The following is a 24,641-nucleotide window of genomic DNA, read 5'->3' on the forward strand; positions in this document are numbered from 1 at the left end:
ATTGACTGTTGAGGCCTGTGCTCTGAAATTCATTCTGTCAACAGAATGTAAGCAAAGTTGGCATTTTCAAGCAGGACTGTTTCAGTAGCTTAGTTTCCTCGGGATTGCTATGCAGCAGGATCAATGTTGTAGTCCCCGGTTCAAGCTGAAAATGTTACACAGGAAGACATACCATGTAAAGGTCAGATTCTACTATGATGATGAATGTCTTGATCTATGTATACAAGAGTGATTGGATGCATAGATCTTTTCAGGGCTCTCTGAACTTTTCACCTGCCAAAAGGGGAGGGGGGGGAATACAATGGTATCATTGACTATAAAAGCCTTATTGATAGCAAAAACTTATAAATGCAAAGGTGAAATGAATGGGAATTGTAAAGTATATGCTGTTATTACAACCTGTTACGTCATTGGGATTAGTCGAACAATGATAATAGGTGGTTTATCTAGAGAGCTAGTAGCCAAAGAGATCTTATTTTCATGGAGAATAAGACCAATCACAATATTAAATCCTGTGGTTTTATAAGGTACTTTTTAGGGGAATTAATTTCCTCTTAAAATGTTAGAAGCAGTCTGTTTCGCTCTTGGGAAGGAAGAGAAAACTTTTGAGATTAAGAAATTAAAAAAAAAAGTTTTTCCAATTTTTAAAAATTTTTACTTCAAAGTGATTTGTTAACTAATTCACAATCATTACTTAATAAAATCCACTGTACTAATCGATTTGACCAAAATGAAGAAACAAACAAAAGTTTAAGGTTTGTGAGTGTGGATTTTAAGTTGATTTTCCTGCCAATGGCCCAATCATAATTTTTAAATCTGATTTTTTAATTCCAGTTATTCTGCTTGTCAATATCTTTAATTGCTTGCTTGCTTTTTTTTTTTTTAAACTTCTTTTTACAAGTAATTCTGGTTTTCTCTCTCTTTCATTTTTTATATAGGATCTCCAGGGAGAAATTGAAGCTCACACTGATATCTTCCACAACCTGGATGAAAATGGCCAGAAAATTCTGAGATCCTTAGAAGGTTCTGATGATGCTGTCTTGTTACAAAGACGCTTGGATACCATGAACTTCAAGTGGAGTGAGCTGAGGAAAAAGTCTCTCAACATTAGGTAGGAATAAATCAAGAGAAATCCCAGAATGGATTTTTTTAATGGAAAAATTACACCACCTCCCATTTTCACAGCGCAAGAATCTCATTTTATATTTGCTTATGTAGATCATAGAATTTCAGAATGATTCATATTATTTTGAATAAATGAATCATTCATTTGCTTCATATGGAGATGGCAGCTAAAGGTTCAGATTAGATTAAAATGGTGATGTGTTATAACCACAGGAGAGATGCATATTAAGATGTTAGTGCATTTAAATTAGGAGCACAGTATTCTGATTTTCTAGAATTGGCTCTTGGCTTATCAGAGGGTTATATAAAAAGTGATGGAATTAACATTTAATTAGGCTGGAGATTCTAGTGGCATTTCTTGTATATCAGCCACTGTTAGATTTGTAATGCAAAACAGAGGGTATCCTTTTGAAATAGCAAGAGTTCCTAAATCAAGTGAAAAGCAAGGAGTTAGCAAAATGAGATACTTTTACTTGGCGTTCTAATACCCTTTGCGTGTCATTTCCTTTAAGAGAAATTAAATTCTCACATTTGGCATCCCTGTGAGCTATATAGGGAACAGTTCTCTTTAAATTATTTTGATAAATAGCTAAGAAGAACTTTAGAGATGAAGTCTAGAATCCAAGATCGCTAATTAACTCTTGATAGTGCTGAGAGCTGAATCACTGTTTCTTATCCTGCAGTTGTTTGTGCTTTCCCCTATATTACATTTCGTGATCTTTTATTTTCCTAATTCTTCTAGGTTGATAAGAGGCAAGAGTGAGCCATAAAGTATAAGATAGTTTAAGATAACCTCCAGAATTTTAGTCATGCTCAAATCCAAACCAAAAAGAATTGGGTTTAAAGGTAGAGAGATAGGGAATCTTATTATAAGTCAAAGTTGCATAAGGAAGTACTTTTCAAAGAGCACAATGTTATTCTTCCTTTACCTCTGCCTCCTGACAATTTTGAAAGTTCATTCTGGAACACTGCCCTTTTGGCTATGTCTCTCCAAATGGACACTCTGAGGTATTCATTTTGCCTTGCTTTTTTGTTTGTTAGTTTTACACCCATGAGTTGTTAGGAGGGCAGAGGGCAGCAATAGGGAGCAGAATTCTCAAAGTAATATATGAAATATTAGCTTTCTGTACCACAAACCCTGAGGAAGGTCAGTGTGCATAAATGACAAAAAGCACATTCATAACATCTATCATTAAAAATAAATGAAAGATGTGAGACTGAAAAGATATTAGTAGGTAAAGTAAAGAAAAGGAAGATTTTGTATTTTTTTGTAGGCAAGTAAAAGAAAGAGGATGTAGCTCTTCAAAGCATTATTTTGAGATGGTATTCCTCAGATACCTTTTCTTTGCTTGATGTGAACTCAATGAAATACAGGATTGAAAAAAGACAAAAGAGCATGTCATTCAAAATAAGGGCTATTCGATACATGAGATTTCTTGCATGCCAGTCACAGTGATTAATTTCTGCTTTCATTAATCAGCCAGAAAATAATCATTTAGCTCATCGCTTGTGTTACCCAATCTAGTATGACATTCCAGTCAGTGGTCTCTTTATATAGATAATAGGCTTTATAAGCAACCATTTATAATAAAAAGAAATAATCCTTCTCATCAAAACAAGCAAATTCATCTAGTCTGACATTTGGTAGAAACAAGTTTCTCAGGTAATTCCTAGTGATTGGCAGGGTTCAGATGAGGGAAGCAGAGTAGTAGTAATAAAATGTCAAGATTGAAAAACATTGGGAAAAGATGCAAAAATATATGAGCAATACTTATCAATTTGCATTGCAAATAAGAGTATTTCTCTTAGTTATTATATAGAGTGAAAATTACTACAAATTGAAAATTCACCTGGAAAAAATAGGCCCATGCTTGCAAAAGCATTATTCCATTGTTTTACAGAGAAAGTATTTTTGAGAGTTTGAAATTTTCTCATTCAAGAAATAATAGTAGAAAACAATATTTCATTTTCATAGCTTAGTACTTCTCAGCTCTGTCTCAAACCACAATTTTTAACTACAAAATTGCCTTTCAATGAGTTCAAATATCTGAATATTTTATTAATTATTAAGTTAAATATCTGAATCCAAATATTTTCGAGTTCTTTTCTTATTGACTCTTATGAAGAGATATTCTCACCCTCCACAAGTTGTCATCAAATTGTTCTCAAGAATATTTTCCACTTAATATTTCTTCCTTCCTTTCTGTTTCTCCAGTTATCACTTCCTTACTCTGATCTAAATTCCAACAGCTTAGCCATGTCCATGCCTACATTTTTTTCCACTTCAATTCATCCTAGACTGTAAGATGAATCCTCTATAAGCCCTGTTTTCTTTGTGTCAGTCCCTCATTCAAAAGCTTATGCTGTCTCTCTATTGCTTACTTACCAAACTGAAATTTTCTGTTTGCTAACAATGGAACCTTCTCACTCATTCATCCTATCTCTTACCCCTTCCCACACACACACACACACACACATATATATAAATACTTGTCACCAAATATATGTATGTATGTATGTGTGTATGTATATATATATATATATATATATATATATATATATATATATATATATATATATATATATATATATATATATATATTTGTCACCAGTCTGCTGATGGTAGATGTATATAAAATCTGGAACAAATATTTATTTAATAATTATTACTAAGTATTGGTAAGTCATAATAAGATACCTTCAAGGATATTTAAATAATAGGGAGCTAAAAAATGCCAATTTATAGGATTATAGATTTAGAGATAGAAGAATTTTAAAGATCACTAAGTCCCACCCTATCCATATTTTATAGGAACCAAAAAACACAAATGCATTTGTTAATAATAAATTGATAATAATCACTATCATTTGTATATCTCTTTAAGGTGTGTAAAGTACTTCACAAGTATTAACTCAATTAATGCTCACAATAACCTTTAGAGTAGATGGTATTATTGCCATTTTGTAGTATAAGGAATATGAGAGAGACCAAGGCAAGTGACTTGTCACACTACTACTAAGTATTTGAAGAAGGATGTGAACTCAATTCTTCCTGATGATAAACCAGTACTCTATCTACTAAAGGAATATACCACATACAGGAATATACCGTGTTTCCCTGATAATAAGACCTATCCTGAAAATAAGCCCTCCCCTTACTGTGTAAGATTGCTCTAAAATAAGCCCTCCCCCAAAAATAAGCCCTATTGAGATTGCTACTGTAGTGAAGGTGATCCCCTGCGCTACACGCTACATTACGGTACCCTCTGTATGCACTGTCTCCCCCCCTCCCCCAGTGAAACGCACGCCGTGCTCTGAGCTGCATCCAATCAGAGCTGCAGCAGTGAGCGCGTCATCCTGTTCTTCCCCAGTGATTTGCTTGCTGGCGCCATTGAGAGCAGTGTCAGGGAGGAGAGCTGAGGCAGGACAACATAAAAACCCAGTATGTAAGCGGGAGTGAGGGGGCATGATAGAGGATAAAAGGGGCATGATGGAGGATAAAAGAAGAACTCAGGGGGCATCATGGAAGATAGAAGAAGCACTCAGGGAGCATTGCTGTCAATGTTCATTAAAATAAGCCCTCCTCTGAAAATAAGCCCTCTGGTGTTTTTCTGTCCAAAAAAATAATAAGACAATGTCTTATTATCGGGGAAACACGGTATGTGTATAGATGTATAGGTCTGTAAATATAAATACATAGAACATCATCTAATATTAAAGTAGAGTATATTTATGTAAATAATTGTATACTTTCCTTTTCCATATATATATATACACATATACATATATATGTATATGTGTATATATATATATATGTATATATATATATATATATATAAAATGTGTATTATACATATGATCATTGACCTTTTGTCAGATGCTTCAAAATTTGATAAAAGACTATGAAACATCTTTAAATTTTTTTAAACTTTGCATTTATCTTGGTGGCATATAGCCATATTTTCATGCAGTTTCATATACTGCTGAATAAGGAATTTAATGCTTATTTATAACAAAGCTAAGTAAAAGTATGACTGAGAAATTCATTGAGAAAGGACCAAATCTATTCTATGTTACCTGATAAATTCACAAGATCATTTTGAATTAATTTGAAGAAGAAGAAAATCAAAGTTGCTTCATTTTTGTCTCTGGGTCCCCAGTGCCTAGGTGCCCAATGTCTAGATGAACAGAATGTAATGGAATTGTATTACCCAAAGCAAAAGTAGACCTCTTAAGAAAAAGTGGCTAAGGAATATAGCTTTTTCTTATTCAAAGGAAAGAAAGCAGGAAAAAAAAAAAAAAACCATAGTCTCCCTTGAGAGATCCCTGTTGGACTTTAATTTTTGAGTTTAAAATTGATGGCCCATTTAAAAATGTCATTCTTATCCGACCTGGATTTTTTACTTTTGACCTGATATTCTGATTCATAGTTTCTCTTTATTTCTATGTCCCTTTATTTTCCTTAGCTTCTGTCCCTTCTCTCTATATCCTGAATTGTAATTTCATTATCCACTGTTGCCCAAAATATTTCCATAGGAATTTATGCCAGTTTTTACAATGGAAGTAAAAAAAAATAATTTAATATAACAAGCTTTGCTTTAAGCACAATTTTTTTTTTCATATATTAGGAATGCTTTATAAAGAATTTTAAATTGTATCTACAAAATAAAAATAGAAATGTCAACATAGCACAGACATACTTGTTACCTAAACAGTACAACTTTCCCACTTCTGTTTCAAGGCTTAGGTGCTCAAGCAATGACAGATCCTTGATACACCAATTGAGAAATTGCTCATACTAAACCTATATGAAGATTCTGAAATTTTATAGAAGATATTTCTACAGCCCTCTCTAAGGCACCATAAAACATTAGTTTCATGTACTCTGCACATTTCACATTGACCCTTCGTTGTATAAGGATTGCTAAAGATTAATGTATATCAACAGAGCAACTATGGTAGGCTGAGGGAGGATACAACTTTTAAGTAGAGTGATAACCTTCCTCCATGAAGCTTATAGATTATAAACAGAGAAAAGAGAGGCAGAAGCATGCAATATTGAATTCATAGTAGAGGACATGGATTCAATTTATGACTTCGCTTTAGCTAACTGTTTAATCTAAGTGAGTCATTTTAACCTTGTAACTCAATTTCCTTATATGTAAAATGAATTGATTCAACTAGATAACCTCTGATGTCTCTTTTGCCTCTGAATCTTGTGTTTTTTATGATATCAACTCAGACCACCAGATACAATATTATATGAAATGTACTTTAAGAGGATTATAAAACAGCTTTTGTTTTCTAAAAAAAAAAAATAATAATGGGAAGATAGAATTATAGAAAAAGAAATAGTAACCTGGTTTTGATCTCTCCAAATATAAATATTTTAGCTATCAGGTTACATGGAACCTGGAGATTTACGTAGCTGAAAATTAACATACAGTGACAAGCAGAGATTGGCAGAGGCTATCAAATCTTGGTATAAGAGGAAAAGTTACCAGAATTAAGGGTATTATAATAAAAGACTTAAAGGGTATATGATAGTCTTCTACAATTTAAAGACCTGAATTGTAAAAGTATTTAATCTATGTAGTCCAACAGGGAAGAACTGTGTATACTGGAAGTCAAAAGGAGACAATTTTTGCTTAATAGAAAAGTTTTCAAGTATTTGTAGTTATTAAATTGGATGGGTTTCAAATAGATTTCAATACTTTGATAAATCTCCACTCTTCAATGAATTTTATTTTCCAGAATCTGTAATATTCCCAGACTTGATACATCAGCATACTGTTATTGAAAAGCAGAGTTAACTGAAAGATCTTACTATCTGTAGGGAACTTCTCTTGAATTTGGATTATATACTAGATATCCTCTATCACAATGGCAAACACCTTTGCCAATAAATTACTATTAATAATCATAGTTTCATCAAACAAATTTATCATTATTATTACATGTTCAAGGAATTTGTATGATTTTAATATACATGAAACTTATCCTGTTGAAGCCATAGGGTGATATTTTACTCTGTGGATTAATATATTTTTAATATCCAGTAGATATAAAGAACAATGAGACAGATTTGTATTTGTACCTTTTAGCAAGTGCGTGTGTCTACAATGCTCTAGTCTGTTGTAAAATCTCACTTTTTCAAATATGAATTTAACATACATGTACACTATTCTCATTAAGATTTGGCACAAATGATAAAATAGACATATGTACTAATAGTTATTGATATTTTCTTGTTAATTTTTGAGGACTAGTTGTAACACCCTTAATTTCCCCAAAAAAATTGTATCCTCCCCTCTTTCAAATGTCTTGAGAACAAATCTTTCAGTGCTCTCAAAATTTGATTATGTCCACCACAAACATCTTATTTTTTTATTTCCATTTGTGGTTTTTTTCCCCACTTCCTCAGAAAGGACATTAGGAAAAATAACAGATCTAGCTTGATCTTTGACAAGTCACTTAGGTTCTTTAGGCCTGCCTAATTTGTAAAACTTAAATGATCTTTAAAGTTTCTTCCCTTCCCTCTGAATATTATTTCTAATTTTATCCTATAAATCATTTGTTTGTACATAGTTATTTGCATCTGGTATCCCTGATTAGATCATGAACTCTCTTAAAGCAGAGACTATTGGTTACCTATATATTGCTAGTGCCTAATATAGAATACATACTTAATCAATGTTTATTAACTATTGACTTCCAGATTCAACATGGTAAGTATCTGTGATTTTTGCAACAAAATAACAAACCAGAGTTTGCAGAAATATGATATAAATGCCTCAAAAACTTAAGCTCTTGGAAAATGTCTTCTCTGCTCTCATTGTTTTATTGACATTGATGTCACTGGAAAGTATCACAGTTAAACTGCTGACATTTTACCAAATAAAATGTTTGAGGCCAATCTTAAACATGTTGAACCACAGTCTATCACCAATCACAGATTTATAGCATCAGGAGAAATTTAAGAGGCCTGAGAGATAGTCCAAACTATGCTTGAGCATGAACGCTTTCAATAGTATCTCTGACTGATGAGTATTCTTCTAGCCTCTGTATAAAATGATGAGAAATTCGCTAATTGCTGAAATATCCAATTCTACTTTAGAACAACTATTATGGGAATGGAGATAGAGTGAGTACATTGTCTGCTAAACATTCCACACACCACATATAACAGTCTAGGGCAAATAATGGTGAAAATTGTAATGTTAGATGCTATCAGAAAACAACATAGCTCAATGGTCAATATCTCTGATATTTCTAATCTCTGAATTTATTTTGTGAAACAATAGTGCCTAGGGTGGGATGAGGCGCACTGAATGATAAAATATAAGGTTGGAAATGGTACCCATGCAGTAGATGATTTGGAATATATGTCTAAGGAAACTAAACTTAGCAAGTGAGAACTATTGAAGAGTTTTAAGCAGAAAAGTACTAAGTTTAGATTTCATAAAAAGGATCTGGTCAATATAGGTACAATATAGGTCAATATAGTCATTAGGTAACAAATGGCAGCTAGTGAGAAATGTAAAAAAAGGAAGAATTAAAATAGTATCATTGTTCGTCTTAGGAAAGATAGCTTTTTGGGAGGAGGAAAATACAGAAGTGATTTAAGTAATATACAAACTAAAGATTTCTATCAAAACCTATTTTTTGAAATAACATTAATTTTTTGAAAGGTAGGGGATGGAATAATAATAGTGACAGAAGAAATCAGGAGAAGGTCTGAGAAAAAAGATAAATCTTGCTTTAGATACCAGTAGGGTTTCCAGATTGGACATATCCTGTAGGTAGTTGGATGTGCAGTTCTGGAACTTGGAAGAGAAATATCAGGGCTGGAAATGTAGCTTAGGGAAGCATCTGTGTAGCAGTGATAAATGAAGCCATATGAGTGAATAAGATTGCCAAATGACAGAAAATAGGGGAGATGACAGAAACCCTAGTGAATATTGACCTTAAGATATTGGTAGGGGAAAGGGAAGCAAGAGAGAAAATATGAAGCTAAGAAGAAAAAAATAGAAAAATATGGCATTTCAAAGCCAAGGATGAAAGAAAGTCTAAGGTTATAAGTAACAAAAGCCAAGAGAATTTGGTGAATACTCATCCTTGAGAAACCAGATTCAATAGAGTTGTCAGGGAAGGTGACACAGAATCAAGGAGTAGAAGAGGAGGCAGAGCTGACATTAGGCATAAATAACTTTCTCAAGAATTTGTAAAGGTGAAAGAGAAATGAATTGGTAACTGAATATAGTCTTAGTGCCATCTACCAAGTATCTGTCCATTTTCAACATTGACATTATATCCCACCACCCTTTCAGTAAATATCAACTTCAAATATCCACTTCAAATGTATAGAAATTTGAGGAGAGTAAATCATAGTTTAAGGTATACATTTTCCACTAAGCTCATGCAGCACTGACACCAAGTAACCAACCAGCATTCCTAAAGGATGATGATCATTCCTGGGACTAATTATGAATATTCTCAATAGGTTATATGACTATATTTTTCAGATCTCATCTAGAAGTGAGTTCAGACCAGTGGAAACGTCTGCATCTCTCTCTTCAGGAACTTCTAGTGTGGCTCCAACTTAAAGATGATGAGCTAAGCCGACAGGCACCTATTGGAGGCGACTACCCTGCAGTACAACAGCAGAATGATATACACAGGGTAAGATTTTCTTAAAGACAATATATTCAGTAAATATTTTTGGCATAAGAATTGTAGGGAATTCCTTAAATTGAAAAAGCAATGCAAGCTATCATGTGGGTAATTGTAAAAAGCAAACCAGCTTACTTGTTATGGTATCACATGGGCAATATATATATAATTTTTATATAATATATATTTATTCTGATAAGCCTTACAAATCATTATTAAGAAAGAGTTCATGTCACTAGGATAGAAAAAAATAAAATTTATTTATTTTTACTCAAATATATTTTATTTATATGTGGAACATTGAAATATTCGTTATAATAATAATAGCTAAAATAATAGTAATAATAAGTAGCAGCATATCAAGATTTGCAAAATGCTGTGAATATATCATTTCATTTTATCCTGACAAAAACTGTAAAGTATATATGAGTATACATACACATCCATTTTATAAATGAAGAAACTAAGACAAAAAAATTTTAAGTAACTTACTTAGAATCAGAGAAAATATTTGCGGCAGAATTCAAACTCAGATCTTTTTGACTCCTAACCCAGTAAATCTCTTCTGTCTGTGCCTATTAATTGTCACACTGTAAGGAATAAAAAGGAAAAAGAAAAAGTTTCTAGCCCTCATAGAGTCAAGAAGAAAAGACATTTATGATAATAAGCAACTAAAGAAATTTCTAAATCAGCATATTAGCAAGGACTGCAAGTATCAACATATAGACAGAGCAGGTTGAGTAAGGGCTGAGGGAATTCACAATAAGAAAACAAATATTATGGAGGCCCAGGGTTAGGGAAAAGATTTGAGAGAAAGTAAATCTTGAGGCCATGTGGAGTCTGGATCAATGGAGTACAAAGCACTATATGAAAGGAAGAGTTGTGAACAAAAGCATAAAGGCATTTTTCAGGACTTAGTAGAGACTTTATCTCACCTGGCAAGAAGTCTTTTTTCTATTTCATGATACAGCGCAAGAGCTATTTAAATTATCTTTTTTTATAAAGTGGTATTTTACAGAGTTTACAATCTTTTTATGTTGCTGTAACTTTGGGGTATTTATTTTAAGTTGTTTTCAGCTCTTTAATTGAGGTCAAAAGCAAAATATTGGCTTTAAAAGGGAAAGGTTTATGATAAAAGATTTTATAATGGGAAAGGGGGTGGCTGGTGCAGAGAGGTAGAGGATGTGTATCAAAAGCACCTGAATGTAGATTTTCTCATCTCCAGGGTCTGCCATCTTAATTCTCATACTTTATAAAATAATATTGCTATATAGATCAAGAATGTAAAAGTTTATCCTTTGAATATTGTATTGTGAATTGAAATTAAAACTTTTATTTTAGCCTTGAAATTCCTAGAAACTGGGATCTTACTTGACACAAAATAAATGTTTACTAAATATTTGTTTAATGAATGAACCATCCTGCAAAAACTATCCCTTTGTTCTACTTGTAAGAATCCCCAAAAGACAAAAACTGGTCCATCTTATATTTACAGTGAAGTGATAAAATAAATCCCCTTTCAAAGAGCACGCCTTTGATTTGTTTTTGAGTAATGGCAAAGGTTTCCACTTAAACTTTCCAAATTCTTTCACCTAGGACCTTTGTGACCAATGGCATTCATTTGGAAGATAGTTGGGCCTAAGAAAGGGGTCATGATATGTGTTCAAGCACCAAGTGAAGTTAATAGACTTATAGTGGTGATGAACTGGCCTATGATCAGAAATGATCCAAAACCTCATTATCATCATGCTTTAGGCAACTGTACTAATGGAAAAGAAAAGTAATAGAACAGAAAAAACAAGATTTTACTATTTACAACCAGAGTCTTTTCAAACATATATACAGATATAGATATATAGATATGTATATCTACATATACACACATTATATTTATATATCTACATGTACATGTATACACACATATGTGTGTATTTATATAGATAGGATACCTGGATGGACTCAAGCCTTTTCCCTTATAGTCTAATCCTTATGCTTTTTACATACTTGTCTCTTATCTCAAACAGCCTTCTCAAATTCTATCATCATTACTCAATGTCAAGGATAGAACAATTTAGCAACATGTTTTACTCAGTTTCTTTTACACATTTATGCAATGTCTTTTTGTAGTTTAATGTGAGACCTGTCTACTTACTAATGCTCTTGTTGCCTGTAGAAAAGAATAAGAGACAATCACGAAACTGGGTCACTCTGTCTATTCATCAAAGCTCCCTTGGAAGGAGAGAAGAACAACAAGAACTATACAAAATTCTGCCCTCATCAAGTCCATCTTTGACAGATTTTGTATTTGCAGATTTTTTTTTGTCATACTTTCCAAGAACACCAGTAGATTTCTTGGTTTGTCAAACAGCAATATTTTGGCTACTTTTAATGTCATGGCAAGTTGCTTTTCATCTTAGAATTTCTATCAAAGGTATTTAGTGGTTTATTCTTCCTCCCTTGCCCCCTACCAATTACCACCTGATTTGCCCTCCATTTTAGAATTTTCACACCTTTCTTTGAACTAGGTAAAGGAACGACCATTCCATTAAAATGGCAAAAGTTGAAACTATGATCAAATGTAATTCATTTTCACCTTACTTTTCCATAAACTTGCTAATTCACACAAAACCATAATGGTCTCACCCCACTTGTCAATGAAGATTTGTAACCAAGATTTATAATCAAATCCTATTTTCAAATCTGTTTTTAAAGGGTAAAAAGAATAGTCAAGCTTCAGTTATGTTGGTGGATGGAAATATGATGCATAGAAACAAAATGATAGTTCCTATGACTAAGCCCAGAATATAGTACCAGTGTCCAAGGCAGTTTTGTTGGGCATCAGAATATATTGATATTCTGAAAATCTTTCAAGAAGGAAAGTACCTTCTCTAATCGGAATGATCCTTAGAAGTCAATAATGAAACAATGTCAACATGTAATAAATTGTCCCTAGAAATAACTGAAGCTTTGGCAAAGATAGAATCATTATCAAAAAAACAAGAAACATACTAGGGGTAATTCAATCTAACCCCTTCATTTTTCAGTAAGACAATGATGGCCCAGAAAAGTTCAGAAACTTGCCTTGAAAGATCACATAGAAAATCCAGGTATCAAATCTAAATCCTCTGATGCTAAATATATTGTTCTTTCCACTGTATCATGATGTCACTAAATTTTATATTGGAACTGGAGTAGCCTGACTCCTCCTTATATTTGTTATTTGCCCAACTCAATTGATTAGTATTATAATTCTATCCTGTTCAAAAAACATTTTTTAAATGGACTTCCAGTGTTTTACTTGACTAGTCACTAATGTGATATTTATTATGTCTCCTTATGTGATTAACTTAGAGAGAGTTGAAAAGAAGGAAATCATAAAGGGAATATCTTATAATCATAAACTCTATATTTGTCCTCCCTAAAATACAAATGGAGATTAAGTCTGGTGCTGGAATCTTGTATAAATTTTTTGGGGGATTGCATTTTTATTATTGAAATTGTTTGTCATTAGGTTTTCATCTTTTAATTTAAAATCTTTATAATCTCTTCTCTGTAAAACATTAAGAATCCCTCCAAAGATCTCTGAGTATTCTGGTTAAAATTTAGATAGAGGTAATCAATATATACATTATTAAAACAGTGGACAGAAAGCCATTATTGCATGGGTCTGTTGACAAATGGAAAGGTTTGAATAAAGTAGTTTACTTGTTTTTTTGTCAGGTCATATATTATGCACATTCGATTTCCTCTAAAGCTACCACAAAGTGAGAAAGAAGTTCAGAAATTCAATGAAATTATCCTGAATCTTTGACTACAAATTATGCATTCATTTAGGCTAATTCTAATATCACTGCTGGTCTGCTTTCTTTAGGCATATTTCAGGCTGTGTATAGCTTCTTACATTTTCTTGTTATTGAGTATCATTTAGAAACTAAATGAGAAGAATTAAATTCAAAAACCTGTGCCAAGTATAATATGAAAAGAATTTAATTCTGAGCACTTCAGTCCTTAGTGTTGTGCCAAATAAACAACCTAATCCAGCTAATTCATGATATATATCAAAGGCTAAATAGTCCAAACTTTATTAAAGAAAAATATCTGTTACAACATCTCCATCTTCATTTGAAGATTTTTATTGAAAGAAAATCCACTACTTCCCAAAGTCATTTATTCCACTTTTGAGAAACCCTAATTTTTACTCCCCTGAAATTATGTTTAGCTTCTCTGTAATTTTTATCCATCACCCTTAGTTACAATCCCAGAGTCAATCAGAATAAGTTCAATGTGTTGGATGCAGTTTATTGATTAGTACTGGTAGTGTTGAAGATTACTTCCTTGGTTGGTACTACATCAGCATTCCTATAAGACTGCAGTCTTCCAAGAAATTCAGTAGTAAATCAATCCAAAGTGTGGCTCAGTTCTGATCCTATCTCTGCTCCTGGCAAAAATCTAAATTTCTAAGAAGCAACCAGAACTGATTCAGTTATTACCAGAAAGTTCTTGTGATTAGTTGAGATTATATAGTTTCATTGTCATTTACAGAAATTCAGAAGTTCAATTGTGGCCACATCAATATTGAGGATAAAATTCAAAGTTGATGCTGGCTTTATTGTACTTATATGCTAGTAATTGTAGAGGGCCACAGATAGTGAGGGAACACTGGGTGAGGTACAAGACCCTTCAGCCCATAGGGAACCTACTGACAATCCTGACAATGTCTGGTTTGGCTCCTCACCTCCTTAAAGGTTCACACTTTTTCCTGAGAAGTCAAGGAGGGAGTGAACACCTGTGTTCTACTTGAAGCAGAGATACTTGCATAAAGAGACATTTATATATCAATAGCAGGGTGCTTATAGTTGGTACTTGCACAGAGTACTGTGGTGATGTAATGTTACTATAATTAGCACTTGTTCAGTGTGATTGATGAGATAATGGTTCTCTAGTTGGCACATGCTTACTGTGCTGTAATGATGTAATCATATTAAGGTATTTAAGGGCTGAGAGGACTTGAAATAGGGACTCCATCCTTGACCATCCTGGTGGCTCTCCTGCCTGCTTCGCCCCTCCACTAAGACCAAGGCTGGTCCCAAGATCCTCCAGAGAAATAGTGCAGAAACTACATTTTGCACCCGAACAGAGACTTTCAGAAGGACACTACAAATAATATCATCATCATCGTCATCACTAGCATTTGATTATGTTTTGCAAAACTTCTCATATGTTGTCTCATTTAATATTCACAATCAGTATGATTATGCTATTATTATCCTAATTTATAGATTTCTTCCTTTTCAAATCTATCTGGAAAAGAACATCTCTCCTTCTGTCAAGCCCTTCATTCCATCAATCTTTATTTCCTTCAAAGACTTTCCTTTCTTAGGTGAACATTTTTGTCTATGAAACTTCTTGCCTTTATTTCTATTTTGCTATCATATCAATATTTTATATTTTTCCTCATGTTTCTCTGTTAGGATTCTTACAAGGTGCTAAGTGGAATTGAAGGGACAGTAGTTAAATCTAGTTTAGCATTGATTTAATCCTACAACAAATAATGGTTTCCTAGTGATATAATGATTGGTATGTACTCAGTGTACAGCATATAAGCAAGAAGCTCTCAGGGTCAGATACACACGCCCACTAGAAACTAGAATCTCAGCCAGGATTCAGTGGAGGAGATTCAGAAGCCAGGCTCAAGCTCTGGAAACCAAGACTACAGAAGGCCTCTAAGAAAGCTAACCAGGCCACAGGAAAGGAGACAAGAATTGGAAAGAGACAATAAAGGATTTGGACTTTAAATCTCTGGCTGCATTTGGGGTGATTATACTGAACTGAAACTAAAGCTGCCTCCAGAAGTCCCCCAAGAAACTTGCTCCCAGAGAACATTATATTTTAGAGAAGAATATTACATTTCTCTTTCTTGTTCACTCCACAAATTTCAGTTAAGAATATGGCATTCATTTGTTGCCTCTAATTTTGCTGGGTATAATTACCATATACATTTGACAACAACAAACAATAATTCACAAGTACAAATCTGTTAATAAAATAATACATTCCTGCAATATGCTTCCTCATCAAAAACTTCCCTACCTCCACCCATGATGTCCTAGTGGTATAAATCCTATGAGAGACATAAATATGAATTTGATAAAAATAAAGTTGTGAACCTAGGCAGATAGAAGAATAGTAGTGCTCTTGAAAGTAACAAGAAAGAGAGGAAAGAGGAAGCAATTGGGAGTAAAGATAATGAATTCAACTTTTGTATTTGTTGAGTGAGATGCCTTCAACCATAATTTTCCAGAAAATATTAGGGATTTGTGTATTCCTAGATGAATTCCACATCTTTGAAATCAGAATATGTGAGGTTTTCACTGTGAGCTATAATTAGAAAAATAACATTTTATGATTTTTTACATAAATTCATTGTGTAGACTATGTACTGATTTCCATAGCTAGAAAAACCAATGAGTGCATGAAATCTATGTTATGTTGAAGATTGATCTCAGAACATTTTGTTATTTTAAATAAATGACATATAATAAATAGGTTGAGAGCACTATCAAAAGAAAAGGGAAGATAGGTGAGAAAACAAAGGGAAATAAGGCAAGGAGAAATTTAAAAGATTATGGCCAGAGTTCTGTGTATGTATGTAAATATTCCTTGTCATTTAGAAATCCTTTGTAGCATATGTTCAAATATAAATTGCCTTATACACATGAAATTATCACTTTATCTTTTCCAGAAACTTATTGAGAAAGGCAGCATCATATAGAATCATATATTTTAGTCTTGATTTTCTATATAAATACAGGTAGCAGGACATATGAGTGAGAGAACATTAGCTATTTTTTATGTAAGCCTAAAAACAGCATTAGTTTCAGGTTCCAAATATTGGTTGATGCCAACAAGCAATTTCTTGTATGTATATATTCAAAAATTCTATTCAATAAAAGTCTTATCTGAGTGGTACACATAATATCCATTCACAAAATTCAAGAGCCTGCGTATAATTTTTCCTTTTAACATTGTATTTCCTTGTTTTTAATATTATTCCCTTATGACCATAATCCATTAACTTTCCATCCTTCTATGGCACAACATGATGCTTTGTGGAATATTGTTTGAGGAAAATGCTTTAGGCAAATAGCTCAGATTGATATCTAGTTTCTTAAATTGCAAAATTTTCCTGTGATATTCTACTAGGGACTGTTTACTAAATATTGTCACAGGGATCTTTAAAAGCTAATCTTTCAAGATTGACATCTTCATTTTTACATTTCCATTGGGTCATTTCTCTCTTTGGAGGAGACAGTATAGACTGTGTATTAAGTGTCTTCAGAATCAGGAAGATTTACATTTAAGCCTTCCATCTCTTCCTCTTGAAGAGCCACCATGTGTACTAGTAATAATTTGACCCATAGAGTAAAAAAAAAAAAGTAGTTAGATCAGAGAACCAGCCTTGAGCCTCAACTGAGGCTTGAAGTAACCACCTGATTAGAACTTTTCAGTTTCATGATTTCCAAAGCATCAGCTCCCCACAACCTTTGCTTAGAGAGTTTTACACCTGTCTCACAGTTTGACAGCCAACTTGGATATGCATTATTGTATGAGGGGCATGACTCCCTGAGCAGATTTTGCCTTCCCTTGTCAAACACCCTCAGGGCTGACTTGAGCAGCCTGGCACTATGTATGACTGACATACCTACAACTACAAGCCAATGAGTTTCAGTCAGTGAAGAGATGATAATGACATGATAATAGACATGGATGTCTATATGTAATGACAGACCCATTTTTGGTTTTTCTTTATATTCTGATCCTTGAATAATCATGAGGAAGTTATAGACTTTGTGGGACTAGATAAGTCAATAGGGCCACCAAGAGAAAGGGGAAGATAAATCAGAAAAAAGGGAAATAAAGGAAAGGAGAAATTTAAAAGGTTATGAAAGCTATCCTTTGTCATTTCCAATTCCTTTTTTGAGTGTATATTCAAATTAATTCTCAGTGAAATAATAAATAAATGAACCAAAGACTATAGGAAGAGGTAATCAAAAATAATTGATCAATAGCTTGGTATTAACATTATTGTTGTTTATTTAATCTCTATGGGCCTCAATTCTCTCAACTGCAAAATGAAGGAAGAGGTCTGGGTATCTTTAAAGTCCTTTTGAGTTTTAGGATCCATGATTTTATGCAATGTTTTTCATTATTACTACCACTGAAATATTTAATAACATTTTAATAGGTTCAGTTTTCACATTACTTTAAAGATTTTTGTTGTTGTTGTCTAATAAAATTCATTTTTATTCTCTCCAGAAAGACTTTTTAAACCATAAACAACTATATTTATCCTTTTCTATACTTAAAGTTGTTTGTTTTCCTTTTTTTTTTCTTTTAAAGAATGTCAACTCTAAAAGGAGTCAGGAAACCTGAATTTTTTACTTGGCTCTGTTACTAATTCACTGTGTGATGCTGGACAAATTACATAATCTTCCTGAATTTCATCTATAAAATGACAAAATTGGAATAGAGAATTTCAAAAGTCCCTTCCACCTTTAAAGTTGTATAATTCTATTTAATTACAATGCCTAATTGTTACATTATTTTATCTATAAAATTGGAGGACTGAATTAGGGACACAGCAGTTTTAATTCATGCTTTATCACTAATAATATAACTATGCCATGTTGCCAAATTTCATCTGAAATCCTCTCTGCATGATAATTTCTCATCACCATGAATAGATTGTTTTGATCAAAGAGGTGTCATTCCTAAATATCCTTTTTTTTTTTTTTTCTGAAAGTACCATCCTCCTCCTTAGTGACCTCCTGGTCACTTAGGCAGAAAATTTATATGTCAGCCTTAATTCACTTTCCATCATTCCCCCATTTCCATTCTGTTGCCTAATCCTGCCAATTTTACTTTTGTAATTTCTCTCATATACAACCTTTATTCTGATACCGCTATCACTATGGTGCAGACCCTTAGAATTTCATACCTGGACTATTGTAATAGTCTACCTATTTTTTGTCTTAGCATTGTAGTTTAATCTCCATTCAGTTATCAAATTAATATTCCTAAAATGTAAATCTGTCCATGTCATCTTTCATTCAATAAACTCCATTGGCTCTGTCTCACCCTTGGGATCAAATATATATATATATATATATATATTTTTTTTTTTTTTGCATTCAAAAAGCCTTATACTACCTGATCCTCTTCTGATTTTCCAATCTTCTTACACCTTACTCCCAGGACCATACTTTGAAATCTAGTAACAATGGCCTCCTTGCAATGTACCTCAAAGACACTAGAATCCAGGCATTTTTACTTGCCTGGATTTACATGCCTGAATAGTTACTCTTCTTCATCTCTGCCTCCTAACTTCCCACACCTAAAATCCTATCATCTATTAGAAGCTTTTCCTAATCCATCTTAATACCAGTTCCTTCCTTCTATTGATTATCTCTAATTTTATCTTGTATATATCTTGCTTGTCTGTACATTGTCATTTTTATCTTGCCTTCCCATTAGATACAGCTTTTTGAAAGCAGGAATAATTTTTTTTTGTATTTCCTCGTATACCTAATGTTTAGTACGATGGCCTAGCACATAATACATGCTTAATAAATGCTCATTGACTGACTAGTGGAATTCTAGTGATGATGAGAAATCTAGGAAATTTCTCTGGAAAATCTCCTAAGCACAGTAGCCTTAATGTCTATTCTCACCTCAGAATTATAAAGCACCACTCTCTCTACAATACAAAGTGACAGACTTAGGGATAATTTTAGCTTCACAAATGTTAGTACAGGCAGAGTTTTATTTTTTATTGCTTTCTTCAATCTTAGGCCATTTTTAAAGCTATTTTCAGTTGAAAAATATAGAGATGTGTAGAGATGGAATGAGAATACAATCTCAGGTGACATCTATCTTATCAATTCATTCTGAAAATCCCTTCAGTTTTTTATAAAGTTTTTTAAGGTTCCATTAGGCTATATTTCCATCTTTTTTTTTTTTTGTCAGATATGTTGAAATGTACATCTCAAGTCTGACAGTCACATTAAATCAAGAACTTTTATCTTAAATGAAAGGACATTAGCATAGGAGAGAGAGTTTCTAAAGATTTCCTGACTGTCAAAATGGTTTGTAGCCCTAACCTCCCTTCCTTTCAGTATTAGCCAGTTTGCCTAAATATTTGAATCATAGTTTTACCTGGTTATATCATATCATAATCCATTTGTAAACACCCAGTATGAGTTGGTAGTAAAAGCCTAAGGCACCAAATTTACACTACTTTTTGTTTGATTTCACAGGCCTTCAAGAGAGAGTTGAAAACCAAAGAACCTGTAATCACAAGTACACTTGAGACAGTGAGAATCTTTCTTTCAGAGAAACCTTTGGAGGAACTTGAGAAGCATTACCAGGAACCCAGAGGTAATTGAATGTAAATATGTAATAACATATTGATAGAAGAATCAACAATGACTGAGAGATCCATAAATTCTTGATTTGTTGTCAGGAGAGCTCATATTTTCCAGGTTAAATTTTACTATGTAATCAATTCAAATTAAACCTTACAGATGAAAAAAATCAGAAATCTTAATCTCCAATATATAAACATGTATGTCCATTTCTAAACAAAATTAAAAATCATTTTAAATATTAATAACTGAGCATTTTTTTAAAAATGAGAAATAACTATCTTTATTTTTAAAAAATTTCTCTTATAGAGACTGTAAGCTAATTGCCATTTTAAGAAACTAATCCAAATGAATTATTATTTGGCCTAAACATCATTCCCATTATTTAGCTCAGAAGTCTAATTGGATCATTGAAGAAACAAGATAAAGTTAAGCATGAGACCAATGTCAAGTGCAAAAGACTCAGCAAGGATTCTTTGTATGTATAGCCTCATATTTCCAAAATTATGCCATGATTTCTAAAACAGCTATATTAAAGCAACATTCACATCTCTTATTGTAAATGTTCCCTTTTATCTAATATGAACAATTCTATACTATTTTAAAAACATTGATGTAATAAAGAACTTGGCTTAACATCTTGTTTTATTATAAATTTAGAGCTACCTCCTGAGGAGAGGGCCCAGAATGTCACAAGACTCCTGAGAAAGCAAGCTGATGAAGTCAGCACTGAATGGGAAAAATTGAACCTACATTCTGTTGATTGGCAGAAAAAGATAGATGAAGCCCTAGAAAGGCTACAGGGACTTCAGGAAGCAATGGATGGACTGGACTTAAAATTACGTCAGGCTGAAGTAATCAAGGGTTCTTGGCAGCCAGTGGGAGATCTCCTAATTGACTCTCTGCAAGATCATCTAGAGAAAGTCAAGGTATAGTATGTTACTTATCCTCATTCTTTGGTATCATCCAAAGGAATTCTAATATGAATTTTAGTACAAATTGTTTACCTTACATTCCTAAACTTGAAGAAAGCTTAAAATATATAATTCATTCTTTTTAAAAGTTATAAAATCTTCTTGAATTTTATATTACCCATAAGTGATCATGATGGCCAAAAAATAGCCCTATCCATGATGTTTCTCAAATGTGTAGAGATTCGATACATAGTAATACAATCACATTACTAGGATTAAGCATGCATGGTCAATAGTCCTGACTTTGCCACAAACTAAAAAAATATGAGCTATGTCTTCACTTTCTTCAGGAGGGCTTTCCTGATCCCTTCACTTTAGCCTAAGATTTCAGAACACTATAAAGTAGAGACAATCATAATAAACAGCATAATATGCAGACTATCTTGTATTCTCGGATTATGAAATTCCACTCCATGTAATTAATAATCCTTTAATCATAGATTCTACCTTTTAAATAACACTGTTCTTTTTCTACATCATTTTGTTTATGACATTCTTATTAACTTATTTCTGAAGTCATCATAACTGAACTGAAAGAAATACCAAACTTTATTTGACAATGTAAAGCTTATTTACTGTTTTAAAAAACAAAATACCATGCTTTGGAATTGTTACATCCTTTATACAGGGTCAAAATTTTGATGAGTATGTTTCTTTCTTTTAAAAAAAGTAGGATATAAAAATTATTAATAAACTTTTATTATTTTCCCTTCTTTGCCAACCTGAAGGAAGGAAGGAAAAAGGAAGGTAGGAAGGAAAAAAAAGGAAGGAAAAAGGAAGGAAGAAAGGAAGGAGGGAAGGAAGGAAGGAAGGAAGGAAGGAAGGAAGGAAGGAAGGAAGGAAGGAAGGAAGGAAGGAAGAAAGGAAGGAAGGAAAGAGAGAAAGAAAGAGAGAGAGAGAAGCAAAAATAAAGAGATGGAGTAAGAGAACAAAAGAGGAAAGGAGAGATAGAGGGGAAAAACATTCATAACAAATATCCATCAACAAGAAAAGTAAATTCCCTCATTGCTAATGTTCAAACATGTATATCTCATTCTGCAATTTGAATTGATTATCTGTCTGTTAGAAGGTATAAAATGAGCATTATCTAAAATCCTCTGGAATTATGGTGTGTTTTTTCCTTGATCGTGGTTCAAAGGTCTCTCAGAGCTGTTGAGCATTGAGAAATAAAGCTATTTCTTTATAACATCAATTGCTCTTCTAATTTTTCTCACTTCATTTTGTATTATTTCATTTAGTTCTTCTTAGTTTAATTGTTTTGTAATTTCTCGCGTTGCAATAATATTCCATTTCATTCAGGTACTGTAATTGTTTAGACTTTCCCTAAGGGGTGGATACTTTTTTGATTTTTAGATTTTTTGCTACTATGAAAAAAGATGGATCCTTTTTCCTCTTTCTTTAAGTCTCTTTTAGAACATAAGCTTTGTCATTATATCTCAGAAACAAAGGATATGAATGGTTTAGTGACTTGAGAAACAGTTCCATATTGCTTTCCAGAATGATTAGACCAATTCACAAGTCCACCAACAGTGTGCATTAGTATTTGTTTTTCCACAGGACCTCCAAAATTTGCCGATTTCTTTTTGTGTTATCTTTGCCAATTTGATGGCTTTATGTAGAATCAATCAAATAGCCTCAGTATAATGTCAAAACTGGCATCTACATATTGATGTTGTTTTTAATGTAGTGATGAGAAAAATTTCTTTAATCTGACCTATTTCCTTAGAAACATGTTTTATAGGGCCAAGGATTTCATTATCTTTCATATACCTGCTTCATTTTAAAAATTGAAGCAGACATTAGGAGAAACAAAACACTGTTCTAAATGTCTTTTGCTATATAGTTAAAGCTCATCACATTGCAGTCTTGCTCCTTGAGAAACTGCCATATCTATGCAGGCCTGGAGATAACAGCATACGTGCTCCAACTTTCTATGTCAGATATCAATTAAACTGATGAATATGCTATTCTATATAGCTTTTCTAAACTGCCTATTCTATGTATTCTGCATTGTACGTTTTGAAACTTTATGGTACTACAACTTTTGATTGTAATTAAGTTTAAGGTGTAGATTAGATCCACCGAGAAGAAAAGATGAAATTATCAGAACAATTTTTGACTTTTTCCAATATTTTTATTTAGCTATTTAGGATAGAACTGTTCATGTACTTATTAGTTTCACCTTTGTTAGTGGGGAAAAATAAGAGTTGAGAAAACATGTTAACTGTCTTTACATTTAATGGAGGAATTAAAAACAGTTGAGAAGAGGATAGGAAATTGAAGAAATTTCATCTAAATATTTGAAAAACTCAATAAGTGAAGTTGCTATGGAATTAGTGACCTCAAAAAGAGCCCAGGCCCCCATTATTGGTGTCTTCAGACAAAGAATTCCTGCTCAGATATGAGTTGGACTAGATGTCCTGTGAGCTCCCTTCAAATTCTGTAGTAAGTTGCTTGACTCTTTGTACCTTAGCTTACTCCAGCTTTGAATTAAAAACAATGCCTCTTCCAAAATCATTACTTTAAAATGTTAGCACAATAGAGAAAAGATATCTATATGTGGCAGAATGAGTATTTTCAGAAAGAAAGAAAACGTGGTTTTCTGATTAAAAAGTAATCATTTTGGTTCCTCAACAGTCACTTTACCTTAGGATATGTGGGTTCCAGTCTTTGTTCTACCCTTAATTCACATGGGCCAATTATAAGAATTAAAGGGACTGCTGAAGCCATCAAATTCAACCCTTTCATTTACCAACAGCTTAAACAGGATGAATACATTTCCAAAGATCATATGTGTGGTAGGTGTGAGATCTTGCATATAGAATTAGATCCTCTAATTATAAATCCAAAAAATTTGCAACTTGATCATAATATCTTCTTGCTCTAACATTCTATTAGTTAAGATTTTTGTAATGCAGACATATATCTATATATATGTATTATATATAGATAATATGTAGTATATGTACTATATTATATATAGTATGCATAATATATATAGTATACATGTGTTAGTTAATAGAATCATAACTAGGCATTTTGTCCTGATTATCTCCAGTTTGTATTGTATATAGCTTGTTTTTACATAGTATTTTTAATATTGTCTCCCCTATTAGACAAGAGCAGAGACTATCTGTTGCCTTTATTTACTTGTTTGTTTGGCCAATGCTTAATATAGTATTTAGACTAGAATAGGCATTTAATGGTACTTGGTACATACTTATTGATTGACCTTCCTTAAAGTGGAGGGATATATTCCAAGACACTATGGAGCTATTGTGATATGTATGAATTAGCAGAAGTGGGTCCCCTAGGAAGAAACTCATCTGCTGGCTTCCTATTTTAGCTAATTGTTTTTGCTAAAGCTCATTTCCATTGTTTTATTTTACTATCAGTATAGAAAGTTCTGTCATATTTTTTCAATGTTGATACCTTGGCAGGATTG

The 24,641-nt window shown here is 32.8% G+C and overlaps 1 protein-coding gene across 1 annotated transcript in view; it reads left to right on the top strand.

Moving 5' to 3' along the window:
• DMD (dystrophin) overlaps positions 1 to 24,641 on the top strand; it is a 2,219,276-nt gene that overhangs the window by 1,805,420 nt on the left and 389,215 nt on the right. Inside the window, exons 56-59 of the mRNA XM_051991017.1 lie at positions 939 to 1,111; positions 9,651 to 9,807; positions 20,115 to 20,235; positions 20,883 to 21,151. Coding sequence (XP_051846977.1) covers positions 939 to 1,111; positions 9,651 to 9,807; positions 20,115 to 20,235; positions 20,883 to 21,151 — 720 coding nt within the window. The remainder of the gene's footprint in view (positions 1 to 938; positions 1,112 to 9,650; positions 9,808 to 20,114; positions 20,236 to 20,882; positions 21,152 to 24,641) is intronic.

The sequence above is a fragment of the Antechinus flavipes genome, chromosome 3 (assembly GCF_016432865.1).
Source record: "Antechinus flavipes isolate AdamAnt ecotype Samford, QLD, Australia chromosome 3, AdamAnt_v2, whole genome shotgun sequence".
NCBI classification, from domain to species: domain Eukaryota; kingdom Metazoa; phylum Chordata; class Mammalia; order Dasyuromorphia; family Dasyuridae; genus Antechinus; species Antechinus flavipes.